Consider the following 10,048-nt stretch of genomic DNA (forward strand, 5'->3'; position numbering starts at 1 on the left):
GCAACTTGAGACATGCTGTGGACCAGAGAGGAGAAAGCTGGGGTCCCTCCCCAAGCTGGGACCTACAGACCTACTTGTCTAAACCCTACCTCAGATTGAGGAGTCTAGAATCTTTCTAGGAATCTTCCTAGGAGCAAAAGGCTTTTGTCAGCCCAGACTTTTTCTTCTTTGTGCTGACACAGGTCTGGCTTTTGAGCTCCCACTTTTAACTCTTCTGAAACTGAGTTTTACTGCGAGTGATTTGATTTCCTGAAAAGGTTTAATTAAACCTTTTAAAGGTTAGATAGTCTCGAGGTTATTGAATCGCTGTGCTCCTTGGTTGCTGGAGGCTGAAGTGTTTTTTCTTTGTCTGCAGGAAATGTGCCCTGAGCGGCCTTCCCAGGACCTGCAAGCACCGCATCATGCTGGGGGATTCTGGCAGTTACTACTACATTTCACCATCCTGCAGGGCCAGGGTGAGTCTTCCACCTTCTCAGCTTGCCTTGACCTTCCAGAATTGTTCTGAGCCCTGGGAACAGAGGAGTTCTTGGGTGAGCCCTCAAGCTGGCAGAGACCTGTGGGGCTTGATTTGGTCCTGAAGTCGAGGTGACTCCTGCTCAATGACTAGAACGTGGATCTCCAGCCCTGCCTCGTGCCCTGGTGCTCTGCCTTACGTTCCTTCAGGCAACTTCGATGTGTTCGCTTTCCGTGGTTTGATTCAATACAAGGCTTTGATTGTTTTGCTTTATTATGATTTTTTTAATTCTCCTTTGTTAAACACAGTAATTCTCTGCTCTTTAAATGCTGGCTCATGTTGCTGTTCCAGTGCAGATCAGTGACTTGGTTATGAGAACAAGCCGTCCTTTCTTTGGAGGGAAGGGAGAAGGTGAATGATTTGTTAATGTTGCTGTTGGGGCTCTGATTCAATGGAGCACTTCAGGAGTTTATTCTTTCCTGAGTTCCATAACCAGAAGAGCTGATCCTGCAACATGTGACTTTCTGAGATAAAAAGCTGGTTTCGTGCATGGACTTAAGGTGACTAATTTTTGTCACTTACACCACAGTTCTCTAACATGGCACGAACACCCTCACCTCCCTGCACACACGCTTTCTGCACAAACCTTTAACTCCAAAAGTTTTCATTCAGTCAGAGAACACTGCTCTTTGAAGGAAGATCACAGGTTTGGCTGCCTCGTGAAGTGGTGATCACTTATGTCTCAAATCTGCCGTAGATAGAAGCTTTTCCACAATGTCTCAGGGATCGTGTAATATCTTAGGATGGGATTGCAGATGTCTGGAATATTGATATTTTTAAAATTTACTTGGTTTTTTAACCGACTTTGTTCCTCTCTCTTTCCATCTGGTGCTGTGTGGTGTTGTTTCTTGGGTGCTGAGCACCAGGAGCTCTCCTGCTGGCTGCTGTGCTAGCCTCTTGACAGGCAAAGCATTTCTGTAGCTGACTCCTTTTTCTCTCTCTTGTCCTCAGATCACAGCGGTGTGCAACTTTTTCACCTACATTCGCTATATCCAGCAGGGCTTGGTGAGGCAGGACGGTAAGAGGGGACGGTAGCTGGCTCTGCGGTGGCGGGTGCTGTCTGTGGGACATGGGGAGGAATTAAGAGGTGTGACAGGAACGGGGCCGTCTCGGGGTCCCCTGAACTCCCCCATGTCTTTGAGGAACAGTTAAATTGCAAAGAGAGGCGTGAGCAGGAGGGATAGATGCACCTGTTCCTTGCTCATCAGCTGTTTGGGAGCTTTGCCCTGGGGTGGAGCTGGTGAGGGGTGACGTGATGGGCTTGTCCTGCTGGACCCTTGAGCGTGTCTGCTTCCCCGGCTTTGGGGCTGAGCCTGGCTGGGCTGCACTGAGAGCAGAGCGGAGTGTGAGGTGATGTCCAGCTGTGCCTTGCTTACTGATTTTTAGTGGGTTTTGGTTCTTTTTTTTCCCCCTCCTTCTCTCCCCCACACCCATTTTGTCTTGCAGTGGAGCTGATGTACTGGGAGGTGATGCGGCTCCGGAGGGAGATGTCTCTTGCCAAACTTGGATTTTATCCCAGTGAGATGTGAGCAGAGGCCTGAGCATGGAAGGAAACTGCTCCTGTACCAAGGGCTTGTCCCACCCAGCTGGCTGAAGAGCTGAGCGGGGTGCCTCTCCTGCAGCCGGCCTTACTCTGTCCTCACCCTCCCTCTGCCTGAAGCTGACGAAGAAGCGAGAAGCACAAGTTGTACCCTCAGCTGTCCCACTTCTCTAACTGTGACTGGAATGCAGCTGGGCTGGCCCTGGCTGTTTCGGGGTGCCTGTCTGTAGACTGTCCTCTGTGGAGTCTCCTACATGCAGTGTATATCCTTTTTTTAAAAAAAAAAAACTAACTTTTTGTTTTTATATGCAGTCTGCTTGGCATAATCCAAGGCCAGCCCTGTGCAGGGCAGGAGTCCTGGACCTTTGTAAGCAAACCTTTCAGGACAGATGCTGGCTGTCTGTCTGTCTGTTACACACGTTCTTCGGGGTGCCTGGCTGTACACCTCGGTCCCGCTCACCACCTACTCCCCTCGAGTTCCTGTAAAGGCTCTCAGCACACGATAATCATACGGAGGAGAGCCACGAGTTCTTCCTCGCTCCTTTTAAAGGAGCCCGCAAGAGAAGCTTTCTGCCAACTGAGTCACAAAGAGGGATTTGTTTCTGTTTGGAGCTTTGCGATTTGGCGCTGGCTAATCCAGGCTGGGGGAACGGCTGGAGCTGTGCGCTTGCGGCCTTGGGCAGAAGAAAGCGAGCAGGGAAAACACACCTCGCAGCTGGCCTCGGTGCAGGATGTGTTCTGCTGGTCTAGAAAATCTGCTGCAGTTGTCGCAGACAGATCCAGACCTTGATGGACGGTGACAATCCTTGGTGCACAAGTCCCCCGTGGTGCTCTTAGGCGCAAACCTCACTCCCAGAGAGATGCCTTTGAGCTGTTCCTGCTCTCAGGGTAGCTTTGGGCAGCACTGGCCTCCTTGCTGAGGTAGAAACCGTGGTCACAGGCTGGGTTCTCTGTCTCCAGAAGGAGCACATCCAGGCTGGGCGGTCTTGAGGCCAGAGGTTTCCTCCCCAAGCATTACATCAGACCTGGAGATGCATGTCCACTGGGAAACCCAGCCTCTCCTGGGCTGACTTCCCCAAAGAGGAGATCTGAGGCAGATTTGTGTGCACGGGAGGGCTCTGGGTGCGGGGAAGGATGTCACTGAAGCCGTTGGAGAACAGAGGTTTGCTGGAGCTTGAGCTCAGGCCCAAGCTTGTCCGTACAGAACTGTGTTAAAGCCGTGACAGTGTTTTGTAGCCAATTTAGCCTTTTTTTCAGTGACTGCTCAGCCACCACCCACCCTAGAGGTTTCATCTCATGTGGCGCATCTGCACTTTTCACTGGCATGTTGTCCTGTCCCTCTGCCATCGTCGTAACTCCCATCTGAGCAAGCTGGTGCCCAGAACCAGATCGCCATCCTCGGCTCCACTAAGTTTCACCCTCTCCTGGGAGAGGCTACAGCAGGAAACTCTGGATCTTAGTGCAAGAAGACTAACTGAGCTGCTGTGGTTTTGTCTGGGGGAAGGAGGCATAGATGGGAAGGACAAAAGTTTGTAATTTGGAACCCAGTAAAGGACAACTTCACAACAGACCTGAGAACCTTCTGCAGAAGACCCCTATGAGCATGCGCTTCCCGGCCACTGAGCACGCTGCGTGGCTCCTCGCTCCTCCTTATCCTGTCGTGGCACATGGTATTGTTTGCCAAGGGTTAGTAGCTCCATGAAACGTGAGTCGTCATCCCCAAAGCTGGGAGAACACCTTCCTGACAATTCGTACGAGCTTTGAATCCACCTCCCGCGGCTCCGAATGGGCTGTGACCTGCGTGTCCGGGTTGGTAACGCCCTGGTTCTGCTCTTTGCTTCCCACAGCTGAGTGCCCCAACTGCTGCTGCTCGCCCTAGTGAGGGCGTGCGTCTGCTGCTCTTCACCAAAGGAATGTGTTTCTAGTGGGGAGTAAAAGCTTGGAAAATACATCCTTGAGTAAGCGTCTGGCTGGGTCTTGAGCTAGTGGTAAACCTGCATTTTGGTGGGGTCTGGTGACTTGGGGTAATTTGACATCAGTTTTTCAAGAAGGGAAAACAGAAACGTCTTTTTCCCGGCTGCAGATTTCAACTCGGGTGGATTCTATCCCTGGCAGTTTCTCCTTGTATCTGTTCCCCCCAACTTTTTTTGACATCTACTTGTCATCCTGTGCCATTAGCTGCTACGTTGCACAACAGCCGTGGCTGCGTCGCAGCGCTGGGAATGAGATGATCTCTCTGTGTAGGAGAGGTTTTGGTTTGTGGGATTTACCCCAGTGTCACTTTGTATAAAGCACTTTGAGATGAAAGCAATTAGACAAATGCGTTGTATAAGGTGGTCTTGCATTTAAAACAAAGCAGAGAGAGCAATTTTGTAAACTAATACGAAGTCACTCCGTTAACAGCAGGATGGTTGCACCCTGCTCTTTATTAAAGGACAATAAACATTTGCTATAACCTCTGTAAAGGCCTGGTTGCCCTTCTGGGGTTGGGTTGGTCGGGGTGCGAGTGCTTTGTGGCCAAGAGAAAAATCCAGTTTGGCTGATGCTGTGTTCCGTGCTTCGCTTGCCACTGGGGTGGTGACGTCTGCCCATCCCGCTTGCGCTCTTGTTGCTGGTGCTGGAGTAGAGCAGGGGTGGGAGCTGGGGTTGCTGCTGGCAGAGCCAGAACAAAGATGGATGGATGGATGGATGGATGGATGGATGGGAAACTGGAATGGGTTCTCCGGAGCACTTGTGGAGTCCTCATCCCTGGAAGTGTTCAAGGCCAGGCTGGATGAGGCTTTGAGCATCCTGGTCTAGCAGGAGGTGTCTCTGCCCATGGCAAGGGGTTGGCACTAGATGATCTTTAAGGTCCCTTCCAACCCAAACCATTCAACGATTTTATGGATGGATGGGGACTGCGAGGAGGAGGTGGCAGGCAGCTGCCAGGGGCAACAGCAGATAAGATGGAGTAAATAGAAGTGCTGTCCTCCTCCTGCCAAACTCAAAGCTCCTTCCCTGATGGGTCCGGAGTGGGCTGCTCGCTGTGCTCAGGCAACTGAAGTTGCTCTGGGCTTTTTGGCTCCTGAGCTGTCCTGCTACAGCTTTTGAATGGAAAGCTGCCTCCGGAAAGGAATAGAATTTAATTTATTTATTATTTTATTAAGGTCCTACATGGTCTGTGTCAAAAAAAGGCAATACAAAAATCTTTGTTCTTAGCAAGGGGAGAGTAACCTCTCTCTTCTTTCTCTGGACATTTGTTGCTACCTCCTGCAGCTTGGTGAGGAAGCCACAAGAGGGCACAGGCGCGCCAGGCAGGGACTGTCCTCCCTCGCTGGGCACCCTGCAAGAACGGAGCATCTCCAGGATCCATCCTCGGCTCTGCTTCTGCCTCCGAAGACACCACACCTGCTGGCCCGTCCTCTGCAGCCTTCCAGCCCTGCTGGCAGTGGGAACTGGCGAGAGGTGGGTGCCGCTCTCCTTAGGTAACTGGAGAGGAAGTCTGGGATGCGGAAAGGACGGCTTTGGGTTTCTTGAACGGGCTCTTGGTTAAGTCTGAGGAACGTGGCAAAGCGCTGAGCATGATCAGATGAGAGACTGGGAGTATTTTGCTGTGTCTGAGTCCTTAGGTGTGACATCCTCACGAGTCAATAGAGATGGCTGCTCAGAAACTTTCCTGCAGTTGGCTCCTAAACTGTGGTCTGAGAAGACATCAGCCCTGTCCCTTATCCCCCACCTGCCCACCTCTGCCACCTGAGCTTTCCTGCTGTTTTTCCTCTCAGAAATAAGCCGTGGTCCAGTTGCCAGACACTCTCCACATGCCCTTGTACATGCTGCTGTATGAAAAGCATTTCTCCTCGCACCCACTTGCCCTGCGACATAGGGCCTGCCCCGTCCAAAAAAAGAGCTTCCAAGGGATTGTACTTCAAACTCTGCCTTTGCAGATGTGTTTGACCTGCTTGAAGGACAAGGAGCAAAACTATCAGAGAGGACTTTGTTTTCCTTCCCTTCTCCCTAAATCCTTTTAATCCTGCATAAAGGTGGGTTTCTAGCATGACTGGAGTTCAGTGTCCATAAGTCAGCTGGGAGGGATAAGGGTCTGCAGGTCCAGGATAAGGACTGCGAAGTAGCTTGGGTCTGGAAGAGCAAAGGGAGATTTTATAGCTCTGTGGGAGGTTAGCATTGTGCACAGTGAGGTTTTACACACTGAAGTGCAGAATCTAAGAGACTTTGAATGGCAAGAGAGGAACCAGGAGAAAGAGACCTAGAGATTCGGCTACTTGTGGCAGTTCCCTGGGTCTGCTGGTCTTGTCCCTTACCCTGCCTTCAAGGTCACCCGAGCTTTGTGCGGGGCTGTAAATAAGACTGTCTTTGCACAGCTGGTCGCGCTGGCCCCACATGCACGGAGAGATGTATGTTTCCAGGAACCAACAAATGAAAGATTTTCTTTGTTTGTTTGCTTCAGGTGCAGTCAAAGAAAAAAGGAGAAGGCGAGCAGATGGCCTCCAAGTCATCCGTTTCAAAGATTTCACGGTGGTGAGTAACCTGCTTTTCTGACAAACCTATCAAACCGGCGAGGATTATTGCAAAATAAACAGCGCTCCATCAGCCACGCGGAAATTCCAGTCATTTCGGACATTTGGGAAGAGTGGCCCTGCCAGGAAAAAAGTCAGCGTCCTGGCACAACTTTTAATGTGCACGTGGCCCTGAGGGCTGGGGCTGGTCAGCTCTGCCAAGGCAACGCGTTTCTAATAGGAGCAATCCTTGTGGGGCTACCGGTGCTGGAAGCCAAGAGGTCAATTTTTCTATTTATCGTGTCAATATTCCCATGTTTGTGCAAGGATTATTGGACTGAGCTGAAAGGTTGACTTTAACCAGCCCGTCGAAGCGGGTGGACTTTGTGCTGGTTTACGTAACATTCGCGGGATTGTCAGAAGCCGGAGCGGGCCCCCGGTGGGGTAACTCCGGTTTGCAAGAGGTAAATTGGACAGCAAGATGCCTTCTAGCCCTGTAACAATTCAAATTTTGTTCAGCGGTGGGATAGAATCATTTAAGTTGGAAAAGACCTTTGAGTTCGAGCCCAAACGTTAACACTGCCAAGCCCACCCCTAAACCATGGTGTGATTTCACTGGTGAGGTGGCAGGTATGCAGCAGCTCACAGCCTCAAGGAGAGAGAAGCCAAAGAGCTCCTTTGGAGGTGGATTAAAAAGGGAAGTGAAGGTAGAGAAGATGAGATTAGGTCTGCTCGTGGGCTGGATATGAGGGAAAGAAGGGCAAACCTGTGCTGACAGGAGATGTGGTAGCACTAAGCCAGGGTGAGGGAGCAGAGACACAGCTGGGAAAGTTTGAGAAAGACAGAGCAATTCTTAGCTTTCTTTTGGCCACGCTGAATTTGAAATGAGCCCCCTTGTAAGGAGGTGTCAGGCTGGCTTAGCTGAACAGGAAAAGTTGAATTGTTGGTACGTGTCTGGTTACTTACAAGTAGCTTCAGTGGCAGAAAAGCCCTTCACAGCAATTTGTGCAGCAGTGAGCCCTCAAGGAGCATCTCATGGGGCTGTCTTGGACAGAGCAGCTGTGAAAAGGAAGCTAAAGAGAAACTGGAGGTTGTCCCTAGAATGCTTTGCAGTGAAAACTCCAGCACTCGTTCCTGTGCTGCTTAGGGATCTTTCGGTGATATTCGTGTGGGCACACAGAACCTCCTGAGCTTTTTGACTCAATGTACAACCTGAGACTACGTTTCCTATTTATGCTTCCACTTGAGTTTTGGGACTGCAGGTTTTCGTCTGGCAGATGTAGACATGGTATGGGCTCAAGGACAGCTCTTTGCCTTTAATTCCCTTGGCTCATTGTGCTAATTCTGCTCTGTTAATCACCTTAGAGTCAATTTAAGATGCTTATGCCAATGGACATGTATGTCAGTCACGACCAAAAGTCACCTTTGCTCTTTCTGCATCAGAACTGCAGCTGGGGTTGGAAGAGGTGACTTGCCCATTGCCTCTGGTGACCTTCCTCTTCATCAGGCCACCTGGGAAAATGATAAGGAATGAAGCACGAATCCAGCTTTCAGTTAAACCGATGACATTGGGGGCTTGACGTGTAACATTTCATTGGGAATTGCATCCATGAGTGGATGGGCAGAGTACTTTTGGGCAGGTGAAGTGTTGGGACCACCCAAAAAAAGCCTGGCAGCTCTGGCTTGCATTAAGCCTAAAGACTCTTCTACACTAGGAACACTAGAAGAGGGCTCCTGAGGACCAAACTTTGTTCATCTAGCCTGATATACATGTGCCTGAGAGAAGACCTCATGTTTAGGTTGTCTTCTTCTGAGCAGACCCTTGCAGATCTGTTGGGTTAATGATACTTCGCTCCTGGTTTGCAAAGGGACTCCTGGGAGGAAAACTAATTTAGATGTGTCGTGCTACTACGAGCTCTTTAAAACCCTCTGTGAAGATTTGAGAGTTTCCCTGTGGTTCCTCCAAATGTTTTGGCTTAGACTGGTGCTACTGGGTAAAACTGGGTAAAACGTGGTCCCTTTGCAGCAGACGATTCTTCCATTTCACATGCAGTGCAAGTGTCGTGGGATAAAGGCACAGAGGGAAGAAAACTCTGGAGCTAATTCAGTCCTGCTTGTGGCTGGGCTACATGTGAATTAGGTCAGGCCAGTCAGTGCCTTCTCTAACTGAGTTTTGAAAACCTAGAAGTAATTTTGCCATCATCAGCGGTAGTGTCACTAACTTCTCTTCATGATGCTGATTTTCGAAAGCCTGGCTTTACCCGTTTCCAGGGCACCAATATCTTAAACCCTCTTACTGCAGCACATGTGCTACCATGCTCTGACTTGCCCTCACTGTCTTGGCAACAACATCTCTGTGAAAGCCTTTCTGAAACTTAGGTGCGTGTACAAAATATTTCAGTAGACGCCTTGTAAACCGTCCCTTTCTGTTCAGAGGCAGTTGCAGAGACGTTGCTGAAAGGAAACTGCTTCTTAATCCCTATCCCTCATTTTGTACGTGGCTCATTTGTGCATCACAGAGCAGGCTGCTGCGTCTCCTGACTTTTTATTTATAGATTTTTTTGGTTACGCAGGCAGAAATGTTCACGGAGACGTAAAATGGTTCGGATTGGAATGGTGGCAATCAATAGTGGAAAATGGGATCAAAGATCATCTAGTTCCTGACTTGCCCGGGGTGAGAGATAGAATCTCATGCTGCAGCGTTCAAGCCCAGACATTTTGTTATTAGGGAAACTGTTGATTTTGTTTTTCCTGGCATGCGAAGGGAGTCATGATGCTGGAATGCTGCGACGAACACTGTAGCTTTAGAGTCATCCTGATGATGCCTTGCCCTCTAGAGATGCTGGATTGTGTTTCGGTTACATACCTTTACCAGATCAGATGTTTAATTTTAGCACTCTGTGAGCTTCAGCATGAGCAGGAGACAAGAACCAGCAAGGGACTGGAATTGGAATTGGCAGGAGCACTTTCATTTATGTTCACACTTTATTCCCCTCCTCCCTGGATGATGGTGAAGGGTAGGCTTTGCTGCTCAGGTCTGTTTGGGGTCATGGGTGTGGCATAAAGGTCTGTTGACTTGCAAAGGGTGATAATTTCAACTCAAAGTGATTGATCGCTGATGATACGGAACTGGGAGGAGCGGCTGATGCACCAGAAGGCTGTGCTGCTATCCAGCATGATCTAGACAGGCTGCAGAGCTGGCTGGAGAGGAACCTCATGAAGTTTAATAGGGACAAGTGTGGAGTCCTGCATCTGGGGAGGAATAACACCAGGCACCAGCACAGATTAGGGGTTGTCCTGCTGGAAGGCAGCCCCCTGGAGAAAGACTTTGGAGTCCCAGTGGGCAGTGAGTTGTCCGTGGGACAGTAACGTGCCCTTGTGGCCAAGAGGGCCAGTGGGATCCTGGGGAACATTAAGAAAAGTGTGTCCAGCAAGGCTGGGGAGGTTCTCCTGTCCCTCTGCTCTGCCCTGGTGAGACCGCCCCTGGGATCCTGTGTCCAG

General features: G+C 50.1%; 1 protein-coding gene across 1 annotated transcript in view; it reads left to right on the forward strand.

Annotated features, from left to right (window-relative positions):
- RAB3IL1 (RAB3A interacting protein (rabin3)-like 1) overlaps nt 1-2,043 on the forward strand; it is a gene marked incomplete at its 5' end in the record, with an annotated part of 9,528 nt that extends 7,485 nt beyond the window's left edge. Inside the window, 3 exons of the mRNA XM_009865769.1 lie at nt 356-455; nt 1,466-1,532; nt 1,961-2,043. Coding sequence (XP_009864071.1) covers nt 356-455; nt 1,466-1,532; nt 1,961-2,043 — 250 coding nt within the window. The remainder of the gene's footprint in view (nt 1-355; nt 456-1,465; nt 1,533-1,960) is intronic.
- Between the last annotated feature and the right edge of the window lie 8,005 nt (nt 2,044-10,048).

The sequence above is a fragment of the Apaloderma vittatum genome, unplaced genomic scaffold (assembly GCF_000703405.1).
Source record: "Apaloderma vittatum isolate BGI_N311 unplaced genomic scaffold, ASM70340v1 scaffold8933, whole genome shotgun sequence".
NCBI lineage: Eukaryota > Metazoa > Chordata > Aves > Trogoniformes > Trogonidae > Apaloderma > Apaloderma vittatum.